At 42.6% G+C, this 17,790-nt stretch overlaps 1 protein-coding gene across 1 annotated transcript in view; it reads right to left on the bottom strand.

Annotated features, from left to right (window-relative positions):
* Window positions 1-17,790, bottom strand: part of CCDC39 (coiled-coil domain containing 39) — a 73,837-nt gene that overhangs the window by 34,893 nt on the left and 21,154 nt on the right. Inside the window, exons 8-13 of the mRNA XM_038747185.1 lie at window positions 15,202-15,305; window positions 10,306-10,438; window positions 4,096-4,290; window positions 2,633-2,797; window positions 1,102-1,239; window positions 44-252 (exon numbers count right to left, since the gene is read on the bottom strand). Of these exons, the coding sequence (XP_038603113.1) occupies window positions 44-252; window positions 1,102-1,239; window positions 2,633-2,797; window positions 4,096-4,290; window positions 10,306-10,438; window positions 15,202-15,305 (944 nt within the window). The remainder of the gene's footprint in view (window positions 1-43; window positions 253-1,101; window positions 1,240-2,632; window positions 2,798-4,095; window positions 4,291-10,305; window positions 10,439-15,201; window positions 15,306-17,790) is intronic.

Below are 17,790 nucleotides of genomic sequence, written 5' to 3'. Positions count from 1 at the left end.
AATTTTACATCGTCAAGGCTAGTTTTTCCAAACTCAAGTTTACCTTATGCTTTGCCGTTCTTGGTCCACATATCTTATCTGTGATGCAAGCATTGCCTTGTGAACCCTAATTTCTTCAGTTCGTTCTTCCATGGCCAACTTTAGCTGCAGCTTTCGTTTTCCCAGTGTCAGAACTTCTTCTGCCTTGCTATGAAGTGTTTCTCGCAGGCGCTTAACTTCGAGCTTTAGAAGATTATCTTCAATTATTAATTCCTACCCCAAAAACAAACACTGAAAAATCAGAAAGTTATCTCTTGTCACTTCCTTTACTACACTTGCATTTTTAACTTTCCTTGGAAAGGTTCTATTATTTAAGACCCACTGAACAAGTTGATTGAATGTTTTGGCTAAGAGGCTGGGGTCAAATGTGAATTATACCCAGTCCTATACCTTTCAATTTTTTTTCAATAATGAATGAATCTTCTAGACTTGGTTAAATAATTAATGCTTATCCAATCTTCTTTAAACTTTAAGCTCATTTTGGGTAGGGAGCGTGTCTACCAACTCTGTTGCGATGTACTCTCTCGAGCAATTAGTGCAGTGCTCTGTACATAGTAAACGCTCAATAAATACATTGACTGATTGATTTATTAAAATAATACAATGTTGATTTAAGTCTTGCCAAATTACCCCCAAATAAACGAATACAAGAATGTTTGTGAAGGTCCTGGCAAATCATGGATGGGTTCTATTTCAAAGACTTAAAACCTGGAACCTGATACCAATGATTAGTTTCTCCTCTCCCCCACTTCTATACTTCTGTGCCAGCTCAGAATATTTGAACATGTCCTGTTATTTAAGCACAGTCACCTATATCTACTTTTCCTTTTTCCTCGTATCTGAAAATTAATCTACTGTCATTCTCCCCACAAGACTGCAAGCCCCTTGACTGTGGGGATTGTGCTTAATGTACCAAGAACTTACTACAGTGTTCTCTACATAGTGGACACTCAGTTAGTATTAGTAATTGACTGATTATGCCATAGTGGACACTCAGTTAGTATTAGTAATTGACTGAAAAAGGCTTATTATTAAAATAAAAATAGAATTTTCCAACCGTACCCGCTTAATGCTTTTGGCTTTCTTTAATTCTTTGTCCGATTTATCATTGAAAATATTTAATTCATCTATTTTACTCAATAGAGAATTCTTTTCCTCACCAGTCTTATGTGTGGCCTTCTTGAGAAAATATATATCATTCTATTAAAAGAAAAACATGCAGATGATTAAGTTTCTTGCAACAAAAAACTACATTTTTCTCTGCAAATATTTCATTAGAATACAGTGACTAATATTGTACAGTGGTTGAATGAGGGATATTTGTTCTGACTATCCATGAGAGAAGCAGTATGGCCTAAAGGTAAGGACACAGAGGCCTGGGAATCAGAGGACCTGGGTTCTTATCCCAACTCTGCCAATTACCTGCTCTGTGACATTGGGCAAGTCACTTAACTTCTCAGTGCCTCAGTGGCCTTATCTGTAAAATAATAACAATAATGACGGTATTTGTTAAGTACTTACTATGTGCCAAGCACTATTTTAAGTGCTGAGGAGTGAGGATTGAACAACTCTTCTCCCTTCTACTTGGACTGTGAGCCCCATGTGGAACAGGGACTTAGTCCTACCTTAGTGACTTGAATCTTTCCCAGTGTGTAGAACAGTGCCTGACACCTAGTAAATGCTTAACAAATACCAAAAAAATAGAGTAAAATCATGTCAATTTGTATTGCATTTTTATTTTCCAAAGTGCCTTCACATTACTTATGTCAATTTTGGCCTCACAACATCTCTGTGAAGTAGGAAGAGGAGGTATTATTAGCCAGATTGTTCAAATGAAGAAACTGAGGCCCCGGGATGTTAGGTGACTTTTCTAAGATTGCACACCAGGCTGGGGAAAGAGCGGGAAATAGAACCCAGGTCCTCTGACTTCTGACCTATGCTCTTTCCACAAAACCACACTCCCTCATTAGTTATTTTATTACTTCCATGTCTAGCCTTCTTCAGTAGGATTAGCTGAAGATTTTCGGTTAGGAACCTTCTGTGGTGACGGCAGTAATATTTTCAGGTCATGAGGGTCAGCTTGTGATTTACCCTCTGACTATACTGTCACCCAAATAGCTAAAGAAGCTAATGTGATTCCCAAAATAATAAACAGTATTCTCTCCTCATTGCCAGGATTATGCCTTTTATTCTTCTACAGTGCTTTTTTTCCCCCTCAAAGAACACAGTGCATTTTCCTACTGCATAATTGAGAAATATTTGGGATAATATTTTAAGTGTCTTCCAAGTAACACACGCAGTGCTAGAGTCCTTGGAGAATTCCTTCCTCCTTCCTCAGAAAATTGTGCTCTACACATAATTATGAAGAAAGGATGGTACCAAAACACTAACTTTACAATATAATTTCAGATCTGAAACTATTTGCCCATAATTACTAAACATATCTTGGAATTTTCCATATATGAGAATCAAATCTTGTGGTCACAGTGCCAGTTTAGCTCTGTATAAATACATTTAAAGAAACTTTCTAATGTTCATTCTTTAGACTACATCACACATTTTTTGATTCTAAAAAGGATTCCGAGTAAATTACTTTAAGTTTCTTGATCTGTGTTTGTAAAAGATCATACGTATTTTTCTTTTCTGCCAAAGCATTCTTAAGTTCCACAATTTTTGCTTCGAGGACTTGCTTTTCTTCAACATTAACCTCTCCCTGTAACCGTGACATCCGTCGCTCTATTTGCTGGATGTAGAAATCCTGTCGAACATGTTTAAAATAATGAATTAACAGAGGGAGGTGAACCATCCCAGCAATATCTGTCAAGCTAAAGAAAAATAACCAAAAACAAATATGTAATGGATTTGTTTTTAGGGTAGTCACCTACTTAAGCTATTGTAGCTTAATAATAATACATGACTTAGAGGCTTTCTTATCCTAGGGGAACATATACTAACAAAATGCTCTTAAATGATTAATATGAGAGTGATGGCAGCTTATAAATAATTCTCTGTAAGTGTAACAAAAGCACACTTAGCAGAATTCTGCAGCTTGCTGGAGGGGAGCTTACTGTCCTGGAACAATCTTGCAACTACCAGCAGATGTTATATAAAGAGGAAATGTTCAAAGTGGAGCATGAGAGATATGCCCACAAATCGTGTCAGAAATAAAAGGATTTGAGCATGTACATCTCTTGAATCATTTTGGTAATTTACCCTGAAGCTCCAATAGTACGGAAGAGTTAAAGGACGCAGAATCTTAATAATACGTGTTAACAAGAATCCAATGTGGCCAAATAATTGTGAATAAATTATATTAAAGATGGATAGGGAGAAATATTTTTGGAGCGTTTGCATTTGGAGAAGCAGCATGGCTCAGTGAAAAGAGCCCGGGCTTTGGAGTCAGAGTTCATGGGTTCAAATCCCGGCTCCACCACTTCTCAGCTGTGTGACTTTGGGTAAGTCACTTAACTTCTCTGTGCCTCAGTTACCTCATCTGTAAAATAGGGATTAAGAGTGTGAGCCCCCCATGGGACAACCTGATCACCTTGTAACCTCCCCAGCACTTAGAACAGTGCTTTGCCCATAGTAAGCGCTTAATGAGTGCCATCATTATTATTATTATTTAGCTAACAACTCCGGGGAAGGGGTATAATAAATCTTGTTGGGTTGGGGGGGTCCTACCCCTCACCTTGGATAATGCTTCTATGCCCTGATAGACACTGCTGATCTGCTGGTGTATGGATTCAGAATGGAGGATGCATATACACCCTCGTAATTACTATCGGTAACCAAGTAATCACTATAATACATAGAGATACTTACATGAATGTTGTACTTGGACACATTGATTTATGACAGAATTACACAAGCCTGAACCACAGGCCAAAATGTCAACCGACTCTCAAGAGAAAGGGGCCTATGTCACCCTCCCCTTTATCCAGGAAATAAAGAAGAAGATTATGAATAAGAGTGAAACTGCAAGCACCCCAGACCCCACATATAATGTCATTTAAATGGTAACCTTGCAATGTCACAAATTGCATTCTTGACGTCTACCTGATTATATATGATTTCCTGCTGTTTCAGAGTTTCACTGTCAAGTTTCCACAACCGACTGTTGAGATTTTTTAAGGACGCTCGGCCTCCCTCGATTTCTGCCAGAATACATTTTTCTTTCTCCTTCTCAACCTGGAATTCTTGAACTTTCTTGAAAAGTACACCTTTCAATTGGCTCAACTGCGTTTCCACTTCCTAGAGATGAAAATAATATTCATTTATAACATTCAATGTTCGGACCACCTTCGCTGACGTATATAGCTGTTTATATCACGTCCCTCCCGAACCTCCTATCATGTCTCAAGTGCTTTGATGCCAAAGTCCGCATTTTCAACACCACTCTATCCACTAACCTCAATCAATCAATCGTATTTATTGAGCGCTTACTGTGTGGACAACCTCCTTGTCTGCTTGTCCATCCTTCGCTCTGAACCACTAACCCACGACACCGGCCAACCCCAAGCCGGTTTCCCGCGTTCTTGTGCCACTTTGTCACTTAGAAACGGTTGGTGGAAATCCAAGCACCGGTTTAACTTCGGCCACTTCCAATTTGCTCTGTCGCACTCTAATTCACCTCAGCAACTCTTCTTTTCACCTCTCATCAACTCCTCCATCCACGACCCCCACCAATTATTCCATACCACTGTCCTGGGAGTCAGAAGGACCTGGGATCTAATCCCAGCCCTGCCACATGTCTGCTGTATGACCTTGGGCAAGTCACTTCGCTTCTCTGTGCCTCGGTTACCTCACCTGTAAAATGGGACTTAAGACTGTGGGTCCCATGTGGGACAGGGACTGCATCCAACCCGTATCTTCCCCAGCACTTAGAAAAGTGGTGGCTCAGTGGAAAGAGCCCGAGCTTGGGAGTCAAAAGTCATGGGTTCTAATCCCGACTCTGCCACTTGTCTGCTGTGTGACTTTGGGTAAGTCACTTAACTTCTCTGTGCCTCAGTTCCCTCATCTGTAAAATGGGGATGAAGACTGTGAGCCCCACATGGGACAACCTGATTACCTTGTATCTACCCCAGTGCTCAGAATAGTGCTTGGCACATAGTAAACACTTAACAAATAACAACGTTATTATTATTAACAGTGCTTGGCACGTAGTAAGCGCTTAACAAGTACCATAATTATTAACTATTCATTCAATTGTATTTATTGAGCGCTTACTGTGTGCGCTGTACTAAGTGCTTGGGAAGTACAAGTTGGCAACATATAGAGACGGTCCCTACCCAACAATGGGCTATCTCCCAAAGCCCCCAGCGCACGCCCCATCACCTCTCCTAACCCATAATAACCCATAACCTCTCCATCCCCGCATCTTACCTCCTTCCCTTCCCCACAGCACCTGTATATATGTATATATGTTTGTACATATTTATTACTCTATTTATTTATTTATTTTACTTGTACATATCTATTCTATTTATTTTGTTAGTATGTTTGGTTTTGCTCTCTGTCTCCCCCTTTTAGACTGTGAGCCCACTGTTGGGCAGGGACTGTCTCTATATGTTGCCAAATTGTACTTCCCAAGCACTTAGTACAGTGCTCTGCACACAGTAAGCGCTCAATAAATACGATTGATTGATTGATTGATAATAACCATGCTGTAATCTAGACATGGGTGTCTCCACTCTTCTACCCTTTGCTCCCCTTCCTTAATGATGACGGCATTTGTTAAGTGCTAAGTGCATTCACCAGGTTCTCCTCCTACTTCTTAGACTACTCTTACTTTTTCTCATTTGCTAGCCTTTCTCTCACCTTTCATCCTGAACTGTGAATGTCACGCAAGGCTCTGCTCCGGCTCAACTACTCCTTTAGCTCTACGCTCACTCTCTACGGGAGATCATTTTTTTTTTAATGGCATTTGTTAAGCACTTTTTTTGATGGCATTTATTAAGCACTTACTATGTACAAAGCACTGTTCTAAGCGCTGGGGAGGTTACAAGGTGATCAGGTTATCTCATGGGGGGCTCACAGTCTTAATCCCCATTTTACAGATGAGGTAACCAAGGCACAGAGAAGTTACGTGACTTGTCCGAAGTCACACAGCTGACAACTGGCAGAGCCGGGATTTGAACCCATGACCTCTGACTCCAAAGCCCGGGCTCTTTCCACTGAGCCACGCTGCTTGCTTTGTATATACTAAGTGCTGGGGTAGATACAAGCTAATCAGGTTGGACACGATCCCTGTCCCATATGGGACCCACAGTCTTAGTCTCCATTTGACAGATGAGGGAACTGAGGCACAGAGAATCAATCAATCGTATTTATTGAGCGCTTACTGTGTGCAGAGCACTGTACTAAGTGCTTCACAGAGAAGTGAAGTGACTTGCCCAAAGTCACACAGCCAGACAAGTGGCAGAGCTGGGATTAGAACTCAGGTCCTTCTGACTCTTAGGCCCATGTTCTATCCTTTAGGCCAAGCTGTTTCACAAAAATGGTTTCGGCTGTCTCTTTCGTGCAGATGAATCCAAATCTACTTCTCTAAGCACAACTTTTATAACCCCAAAAGGAACCCAGTGGTTCCTTATGCTTCTGGGACATCTCGGCTACTGAAAGATCCTACTTTCACCTCACGCTCTGCATGTCTAAAACTGAACTTCTCATCTTCTCCCCTAAACTCACTTCTCCTCCTAACTTTCCCATCTCTGTTGATTATACCACCATACTCCTTGAAGTCCAGAAGTCCACTACCTTCATGCCATTCTCAAACTTATACTGTCGTTCACAATCAATCAACTGCCATCATATCTTACCGTTTCCTCGTCGACAACATTTCCCGGACCCACGCCTTCCTCTCCACCAAAATAACTACGCACCCGAGTCGAGTTTTTGGCATGTCATGGATAGATATCTGTATCAACTTCCTCAGTGGTCTTTCTGCTTCCAACCTCTCCTTACTAAAAGTTATCATAAGCATTGCTTTGTAGAACATCTTCCTGAACATCATTCCACTCACATCTTTCCAAAGCCTCCAATGGTGAATGAGGCCTTCCAAACTTGGGACTTTCCAAACTTTGAACAGGTGAGGAGCAGGAAACTGTTCCTATACCCACAGTGCTCTGGAACTAATATAGAGAATTAAAGAAGTAGCGTGGCCCAGTGGAAAGAGCCCGGGCTTTGGAGTCGGAGGTCATGGGTTCAAATCCCGGCTCAGCCACTTAGTTGTGTGACTTTGGGCAAGTCACTTCAATCAATCAATCAATCAATCGTATTTATTGAGCGCTTACTGTGTGCAGAGCACTGTACTAAGCGCTTGGGAAGTACAAGTTGGCAACATATAGAGACAATCCCTACCCAACAGTGGGCTCACAGTCTAGAAGGGGTAGACAGAGAACAAAACCAAACATATTAACAAAATATAATAAATAGAATAGATATGTACAAGTAAAATAGAGTAATAAATATGTACAAACATATATACATATATACAGGTGCTGTGGGGAAGGGAAGGAGGCAAGATGGGGGGATGGAGAGGGGGACGAGGGGGAGAGGTCACTTCTCTGGGCCTCAGTTCCCTCATTTGTAAAATGAGGATGAAGACTGTGAGCCCCCCATGGGACAACCTCATCACCTTGTAACCTACCCAGAGCTTAGAAAAGTGCTTTGCACATAGTAAGCACTTAATAAATGCCATAATAATAATAATAATAATTAGTATATTTGTTCTTGTCCTTGTCCTTTTATGTTTATGTTTTTATTGTTCAAGGAATGTGTCTGCTAATTTTGTTGAATTATACCCTCCCAAGCACTTAGCACAATGCTGTGCACATACTAAGCGCTCAAATATGACTGATTAAATCACCCGTCATATCAAATGAAAATGCTTCCAGGCCCCCTACGAGCTCTCTCTATATTATAAATAATTTAGAACTACTCCCCAGCCCAAAGTTTTCACTCATCCCAAGCTTACCTTCTAACTGCACCTCACGCTAGATTCTCTTGCCTCCAACTCCTCCCTCGTGGAACTCCCACCATACCTCAAATCCTTCAGACCACAACACTCCCCTTTTTCAAAGCCCTTTCAAAATTCATTCAATCGTATTTATTGAGCTTTTACTGTGTGCAGAGTACTGTACTAAGCGCTTGGGAAGTAGAAAATCCCACATCCTAAAGGAAACCTTCCCCAAATAATTCACAATACCTCAAATTGCACTGAATAAACAAGCTGTCTTTAGGACTTATGCAATTGATGCCATTCTCAGCATATATATATATATATATATATATATATACGTGTGTGTATGTATAAATTTAAAATTCAATTATTTATCAGCTATTTCATCCTGGCATATTTGTACTACCACCTATTTTGTACTTGTTCTTCTACATCCCAGCCCACACATTCCCCTCCCCTGGAGCTAACCATCTCACTGTGCCTCATTCTCACCCGTTCCGCCATTGACCCCTGGCTCATAATAATAATGATGGCATGTGTTAAGCGCTTACTATGTGCGTAGCACTGTTCTAAGCGCTGGGGGAGATACAAGGTAATCAGGTTGTCCCACGTGGGGCGCACAGTCTTCATCCCCATTTGACAGATGAGGTAACTGAGGCCCAGAGAAGTTAAGTGACTTGTCCAAGGTCACACAGCTGACAGGTGGCAGAGTCGGGATTCGAACCCATGACCTCTGACTCCCCAAACCGCGCTCTTTCCACTGAGACACGCTGCTTCTCTGCTGCTCATGTCCTACCTCTGGTCTGAAACATCCTCCCTCCTCAAATCTGCCAATCACTCTTACTCCCTTCAAAGCCCTACTGAAGGCTCACCTCCTCCAAGAGGCCCTCCCAGACTAAGCCCCCCTTTTCCACAGCTCCCCCTCCCCTCTGCATCGCCTCGACTCACTCCCTTTGCTCTACCCCCTCTCCCCACCCCACAGTACTTATGTATATATGTATATATCTATAATTCTATTCATTTATATTGATGCCTGTTTACTTGTTTTGATGCCTGTCTCCCCCCTTCTAGACTGTAAGTCTAGTGTGGGCAGGGATTGTCTCTCTTTATTGTTGAATTGTACTTTCCAAGCACTTAGTACAGGGCTCTGCACACAGTAAATGCTCAATAAATACGAATGAATGAATGAATAAAAAATTACATTTTGTCAGCCCGGCTCCTCCATTAGACTGTAAACTCCTTGCAAGCAGGGAACATGTGATTTGCTTCTGAAATATTTTTCCAAGACCTTAAGGACAGTATTTTGCACTGAATTCAATCTCTGTAACCACTAGCTTGATGCAGACATCATGGGGAGAGAGAGAGAGATACTGGTCATAGGTGTTACACAGGCAGGAATCCTCACTCAGTACATCTTGTCTGAAATGACTAGATTCCCCTTATTGGGCCCCGCATTTGATTCTCCAATCACTATGAGTTTGTGTTCCTCAATTTCCAAAGCTAGAAGGAAAAGGATCCTGCCATTTAGGAAAGGTACTCAATTTGAGTCAGACTAAGTTCCTCAATGATCACTCTGGAAAGCCTGGAATATGAAGTGGGATTGGCTGTTGAGATTAATAATTAACAGATAACAGGTCTTCTGTCAGTGACCAAAAAACAATTCCCTTTTCTCTAGGAAAACAGTCTGCTCTGTAGGCTAACTTCCCTGAAAGCTATGAATTCTCATGGGATAAAACTGTTTCTAGCATAATCTCCCAAAGTGATTTGATGTCTTACAGTTTGTTTCATATTAAATGAACAAGATAATTGAAGTATTTCTTCCCAAAGAGACAAATTCAAGAAGTAATTGTTGTAGAATCAATCAATCAATCGTATTTATTGAGCGCTTACTGTGTGCAGAGCACTGTACTAAGCACTTGGGAAGTACAAGTTGGCAACATATAGAGACAGTCCCTACCCAACAGTGGGCTCACAGTCTAGAAGGGGGAGACAGAGAACAAAACCAAACATACTAACAAAATAAAATAGAATAGATATGTACAAGTAAAATAAAGTAATAAACATGTACAAACATATATACATATATACAGGTATACACAGGTAGAATCTCCTTCACAGGTCATCTCTAGAAGATGACCTTCAGGGGATCTTTTTAAGAAGAGAATTCTCTGACACGAAAGGTTTACGTGAAATCTTGCCTGTTGCCCAAACTAAATGACCTGTGTTAAGTCATTTGAGTTCCCATGGTTCAAATTCACTGGCATTTACCTATATTTTCCTAAAAAATGAAAGAAAAGTTGAACAAGTACCTTTACATTTTTTTCCTCATCTTTTAGAATGTCCTCCATCTTTGAAGCTTTCTCTTCTAAACTGAGGGTTCTTTCAGTTACACTGTTTAGTTTTTCAGTGAGTTGCTGATTTTGTTCTTTAGTGAAACTTAATCTGAAACAACAATTGTGGCATGTTGGTAAAGTTAGTGTTTTCCTCCATTATAAAGTCTCCATGTAAAATATGGCACCTAAGTGACTTTGAATTAAAGGGTTTCTCATACCAGTTTAATGATTACGGTTACTTTGTTCATTTCCACAAACCTTTTCTTCTCCGTTACAGCTGGTCAATTTTATTATTCCTCTCCATCCCCCCCACCTTACCTCCTTCCCTTCCCCACAGCACCTGTATATCATCATCATCATCAATCGTATTTATTGAGTGCTTACTATGTGCAGAGCACTGTACTAAGCGCTTGGGAAGTACAAATTGGCAACACATAGAGACAGTCCCTACCCAACAGTGGGCTCACAGTCTAAAAGTGGGCTCACAGTCTAACATATATGTATATATGTTTGTACATATTTATTATTCTATTTATTTATTTTACTTGTGCATATCTATTCTATTTATTTTATTTTGTTAATATGTTTGGTTTTGTTCTCTGTCTCCCCCTTCTAGACTGTGAGCCCACTGTTGGGTAGGGACCGTCTCTATATGTTGCCAACTTGTACTTCCCAAGCGCTCAGTACAGTGCTCTGCACGCAGTAAGCGCTCAATAAATACGATTGATTGATTATGATTTGCAAATTATTTCCCTGTCCTGGATCTCTGAATAATGTCCAGCGTGGTGGGGTAACACCTGGAAATTCATCTGTATTTCTAGAGACAATCAGGAACTGAGCCAAAATTTTTATTCATGTTTCTCTGGTCTAGGCCAGACTTTAGCAACAAGATTGGCACACCAGTGCACACTTCAGAGCAGCTCTCTTAGAGTCCTCGCCACATTTTCCAAGTGCCACATTTTCCAATTTTCCAAGTTCCAAGTTACACTCCTTAGACTGTGTTGCTGATCGACTTCCTCTTTTATTTTCCTTCATCTGCTCCTGTCTCTGTGGTTGGCCGCTGCCCGGCTGCAGAGGAATCTCAACGGTAAGACAGGCCTACAACCCTGACATAATAATAACAATGATGGTATTTGTTAAGCGCTTACGATGTGCAAAGCACTGTTCTAAGTGCTGGGGAGGTTGTAGGGTGATCAGGTTGTCCCATGGGGGGCTCACAGTTTTAATTCCCATTTTACAGATGAGGTAACTAAGGCACAGAAAAGTTAAGTGACTTGCCCAAAGTCACACAGCTGACAGTTGGCGGAGCCGGGATTTGAACTCATGACCTCTGACTCCAAAGCCCACGCTCTTTCCACTGGGCCACGCTGACATCATGGACCAAGAGTAGCCACTGCAACTGGATGGTAGCTGTGGCTCGCTCTACAGCCCAAAACACATCCCATCAATTTGCTCCCATCATGGAAACCATTTGGGGAGTCCAGTACAGCGCGTAATAATAATAATAATAAGAATGATGGTATTTGCTAAGCGCTTACTATATGCAAAGCCCTGTTCTAAGTCCTGGGGAGGTTACAAGGTGATCAGGTTGTCCCACGAGGGGCTCACAGTCTTAATCCCCATTTTACCTATGAGGTAACTGAGGCACAGAGAAGTCACTTGCCCAAAGTCACACAGCTGAGAAGTGGTGCAGCCGGGATTTGAACCCATGACCTCTGACTCGATCTCTCTCCGGTTAATTTCCCAGCACCCGGAGTCATCCTCTTGACTGTAAACTCGTGATGGGCAGGGAACGTGCCTGCTAATTCTGTTGCCTCGTACTCTCCCAAGTGCTTCGTAAGGTGCTCTGCTCACCGTAAGCACTCAATAATAATAATAATAATAAAAATAATGGCTTTTATTAAGTGCTTACTCTGTGCAAAGCACTGTTCTAAGCGCTAGGGAGGTTACAAGGTGATCGGGTTGTCCCGTGGGTGGTTCACAGTCCTAATCCCCATTTTACAGATGAGGGAACTGAGGCCCAGGGAAGTGAAGTGACTTGCCCAAGGTCACACAGGTGACAACTGGCAGAGTCGGGACTTGAACCCATGACCTCTGACTCCAAAGCCTGGGATCTTTCCACTAAGCCAAGCTGCTTCTCAATCAATGCTACTGATTGATATCACCTCTTCAAAGCAGCGTGGCTCAGTTGAAAGAGCGCGGGCTTGGGAGTCAGAGGTCATGGGTTCTAATTCCGGCTACAACACTTGTCAGCTGTGTCACCTTGGGCAAGTCATTTCGCTTCTCTCTGCCTCGGTCACCTCAACTGTAAAATGGGGATTAAGACTGTGAGCCCCATGTGGGACAACCTGATTGCCTTGTATCTATCCCAACACTTAGAACAGCGTTTGGCACATAGTAAGCTCTTAACAAATACTATAATTATTATTGATTATTCAAATGCCTCTAGCATTTATGAATTTATTTTCACCTCTGTCAATGGCCTAGTGGAAAGAACACAGACCTCGGAGGCCAGGGTGCTAATCCTGGCTCTGCCACGTGTCTGCTGTGTGACTTTGGGCGAGTTGCTTCACTTCTCTGTGCCTCATTCATTCATTCAATCATACTCGTTGAGCGCTGTGTGCAGAGCACTGTACTAAGTGCTTCATTACCTCATCTGGAAAATGAGGATTAAATCCTCCTCCCTCTCACTTGAAACAGCGTGGCTTAGTGGATAGAGCCCTGGCTTGGGAGTCAGAGGTTGTGGGTTCTAATCCCAGCTCTGCCACTTAGCTGTGTGACTTTGGGCAAGTCACTTCACTTAATAATAATTCTAATAATAATGATATTTGTTAAGTACTTACTTTGTGCAAAGCACTGTTCTAAGCGCTGGGGAGGTTACAAGGTGATCAGGTTGTCCCACGTGGGGCTCACAGTCTTAATCCCCATTTTACAGATGAGGGAACTGAGGCACCAAGAAGTTAAGTGACTTGCCCAAAGTCACAAAGCTGACAGTTGGCGGAGCCAGGATTTGAACCCATGACCTCTGACTCCAAAGCCCAGGCTCTTTCCACTGAGTCATGCCACTTCTCTGTGCCTCAGTGACCTCATCTGTAAAATGGGGATTAAGACTGTGAGCCCCACATGGGACAACCTGATTAGCTTGTATCTACCCCAGCACTTAGAACAGTGCTTGGCACATACTAAGCGCTTAACAAATACCATTATTATTATTATTATTATTACTTAATCTGTGAGCCCCATGTGGTATAGAGAGTGTCTGACCTGATTAACTCGTATCTATCCTAGCGCTTAGAACAGCGCTTGACACCTATTATTATTATTATTAAATCGTGTTTATTGAGCACTTACTGGGTGCAGAGCACTGTACTAAGCACTTGGGAAGTACAAGTTGGCAACATATAGATACAGACCCTACCCAACAGTGGGCTCACAGTCTAGAAAGGGGAGACAGAGAACAAAACAAAACATATTAACAAAATAAAAAATAGAATTTTTTTGCACCATTCAGTCATTAAATCGTGTTTATTGGGCACCTAGTGAGTGCTTAACAAATACCATAAGAATATTTATAACTCATGGGTCAGTGCTTAGAACCCTGCTTTGCACATAGTAAGTGCTTACCAAATTCCATCATTATTATTATTATGGGTAGATGTGTACTCAGATATTTATTCAGACCTTTTCAGTTGTAAGTGTTCCCTGTGAGGAGGGAATGTGCTGCTTCTTTATGCTGTACTTCCCAGAGCTCAGTACAGTGCAGGGCACCAAGTGAAGCGTCGGGAAGCAGCGTGGCCTAGTCGATAAAGGACAGGGCCTGGGGCCAGAAGACCTGCTGCTTGTTGCTGAGTTGTACTTTCCAAGTGCTTAGTACAGTGTGTACTGTACAGAACCAGTGTGGCTCAGTAGAAAGATCACGGGTTTGGAGTCAGGGGTCAGGGATTCAAATCCCGGCTCTGCCAATTGTCAGCTGGGTGACTTTGGGCACGTCACTTCACTTCTCTGGGCCTCAGTGACCTCATCTGTAAAATGGGGATGAAGACTGTGAGGCCCCCGTGGGACAACCTGATCACCTTGTAACCTCCCCAGCACTTAGAACAGTGCTTTGCACATAGTAAGCGCTTAGTAAATGCCATCATCATTATTATTATCACAGTGCTCTGCTCAAGCACTCAATAAACACAATTGAATGAGCGAATGAACCTGGGTTCTGATCCCAGCTCTGCCACTTGCCTGCCGTGTGACCTTGGGCAAGTCATTTCTATGTCCCTCATTTTCCTCAATGGCAAAATGGGGATTCAATACCTATGCTCCCTCCTACTTAGAAAGCAAGACCCATTACAACGTCCCACGTCCTCCCCCCTCGGCCTGGAATGCCCTCCCTCCGCACATCTGCCAAGCTAGCTCTCTTCCTCCCTTCAAAGCCCTACTGAGAGCTCACCTCTTCCAGGAGGCCTTCCCAGACTGAGCCCCCCCTTCCTCTCCCCTTTCTCCCTCTCCCCATCCCCCCAGCCTACCTCCTTCCCCTCCCCACAGCACCTGTATATATGTTTGTACAGATTTATTACTCTATTTTACTTGTACATATTTGCTATTCTATTTATTTTATTTTGTTAATATGTTTTCTTTTGTTGTCTGTCCCTTCTAGACTGTGAGCCCGCTGTTGGGTAAGGACCGTCTCTATAAGTTTCCAACTTGTACTTCCCTAGCTCTTAGTACAGTGCTCTGCACACAGTAAGCGCTCAATAAATACAATTGAATGAATGAATGAATGACTCCAAAGCCCGTGCTCTTTTCCAATGAGCTACACTGCTTCTCCGATAGAATGCCACAACCCCCTTAAAAATGATTTATCAAATTCAATTGTCTTACCTGTGGGTTTTTTCCTTAATTTCTTTCTTTAGATTGGCCACTTCCATCCTGAGGCTTTCTAAATCACTGGAGGTTCTATCCACAGTGGCTTTTAAGGACTCCAGCTAATTGTTAGTTAACAAAAAGTGCATTGGATTAAGATGCTACATTTACAATAAGTGAGCTGAATTCTCCCCATGCAGCACTAAAGAACATAAGAACATGCCCAGCTGAAAATAGATAGAAAAGACCTTAAGTAAGAAATACCACACTGGGTCCACCGCCAGGCCCAGTATTTGAGCTGCAAAAGTGCCAGTTCATGGAGGAACATCCCCTATAGACTGTAACCTCACTATGGGCTGGGAAACTGTCTGCAAATTCTGTTGTGCTGTGCTCTCCCAAGCACTTAGTACAGATATATGTCTAGACTGTAAGACTGTGAGCCCGCTGTTGGGTAGGGACCGTTTCTATATGTTGCCAACTTGTACTTCCCAAGCGCTTAGTACAGTGCTCTGCACACAGTAAGCGCTCAATAAATACGATTGAATGAATATATGTCAAATGTGATACGTGCCATTAACTTCAAAACAGAACAGGAGCAGAAGCTTAGGGAAATCAGGAAGAATTGGAGAAGGAGAGGGAGAGTTTGTGAGGTGGTCAAAATCAGAAAAGAAGAGGGCGGCAGGAATAATGAAAGATTAAAAATGAAAATCCCCTCAACTCTCTGGGAGCTCTTTCTCGGTCTCTTCCTCACTTCATCCCCTAATTGTAGGTTCCTTAGGACCATCTGTTCAGGGCCTTTCTCTTCTCACTTTAACCTTCAATTCCTCAGAGAGCCCATTCCCTCTTAGGCCTTCCACCTCTCCACGGATGACTCCCATATCCATTTTTTTTTAATGGTATTTGTTAAGCGCTTACTATGTGCCAGGCGCAGTACTAAGCTCTGGGATAGATACAAATTACCCAGGTTGAACCCAGTCCATGTCCCACATAGGGCTCAAAGTCTTAATCCCCATGTTACAGATGAGGTAACTGGGATCCAGAGAAGCAAAGTGACTTAATAATAATAATGGCATTTATTAAGCACTTACTCTGTGCAAAGCACTGTTTTAAGCACCGGGGAGGTTACAAGATAATCAGGTTGTCCCACAGGGGGCTCACAGTCTTAATCCCCATGTTACAGATGAGGTAACTGAGACCCAGAGAAGTGAAGTGACTTCCCCAATGTCACACAGCAGACAAATGGCAGAACCAGGATTAGAACCCTGGTCCTCTAACTCCTAGACCAGTGCCATATCCAGTAGGTCACGCTGTTTCTCGTTCTCGCCTGTCCCGCCGTCGACCCCCGGCCCACGTCCTCCCCCTGGCCTGGAATGCCCTCCCTCCGTACATCCGCCAAGCTAGCTTTCTTCTTCCCTTCCAAGCCCTACTGAGAGCTCACCTCCTCCAGGAGGCCTTCCCACACTGAGCCCCCTCTTTCTTCTCCCCCTCCTCCCCCTCCCCATCCCCCCCGCCTTACCTCCTTCCCCTCCCCACAGCACCTGTATATATGTTTGTACAGATTAATTGCTCTATTCATTTTACTTGTACACATTTATTCTATTTATTTTATTTTGTTAATATGTTTGGTTTTGTTGTCTGTCTCCCCCTTCTAGACTGTGCACCCACTGTTGGGTAGAGACCGTCTCTATATGTTGCCAACTTGTACTTCCCAAGCGCTTAGTACAGTGCTTTGCACACAGTAAGCGCTCAATAAATACGATTGAATGAATGAAAGTGTTGTTACCTCTCACCTCTAACCTCCTCTATACTCAATCAATGGTATTTATTGAGCGCTTACTGCGTGCCGAGCACTGTACTGAACACTTAGGAAAGTACAATACTAAAGAGTTGGTAGACTTGAACACTGCCCTCAGGGTCTTACAGTCTACAGGAGGAATAATAAGTTTAATTTAGGATCTTTTACAAATCTGAATCCCCACAGAACTCATCAGCACTGACCAGATAAAACACACAATATCAGACTGCCTATTAATTAATCAATGAATATTTACTAGGTACCTTCTACAGTAAGTGCTTCCTTTTGCTTCCAGGTCATTGACAAACATCAAAAACTGAATTCATCTTCTCTCCCACATCCATTCACCCACCAACCACTTAATGTTCTCATCAGAGTTGACAACGCTACCATCTTCCTGCTTCTGAAGCCACCACCCTGATAAATTAATTCCTTCACTCTCCTAAACTCTTCACTCTCTTTCAACTCTCATTCAGTCGGATGTTAAATCTTGCGGGTCACTCCCCCTCAATATTTCCTGGATCTGCTCCTTTCTCTCCATCCCAACAGCCACCACCCTGAGCCTGCTGCTCAATAAGTAGATAGGTTAATGAGTAGAGGCAGCAGACCACACAATAATAATAATGATGGCATTTGTTAAGCGCTTACTATGTGCAAAGCACTGCTCTAAGCACTGGGGAGTATACAAGGTGACCAGATTGTCCCACGTGGGGCTCACAGTCTTCATCCCCATTTTACAGATGAGGTCACTGAGGCACAGAGAAGTTAAGTGACTTGCCCAAAGTCACACAGCTGACGATTGGCAGAGCGGG

The sequence above is a fragment of the Tachyglossus aculeatus genome, chromosome 1, assembly GCF_015852505.1.
Source record: "Tachyglossus aculeatus isolate mTacAcu1 chromosome 1, mTacAcu1.pri, whole genome shotgun sequence".
Classification (NCBI taxonomy): domain Eukaryota; kingdom Metazoa; phylum Chordata; class Mammalia; order Monotremata; family Tachyglossidae; genus Tachyglossus; species Tachyglossus aculeatus.
This window is presented reverse-complemented; position numbering and strand designations above follow the sequence as displayed.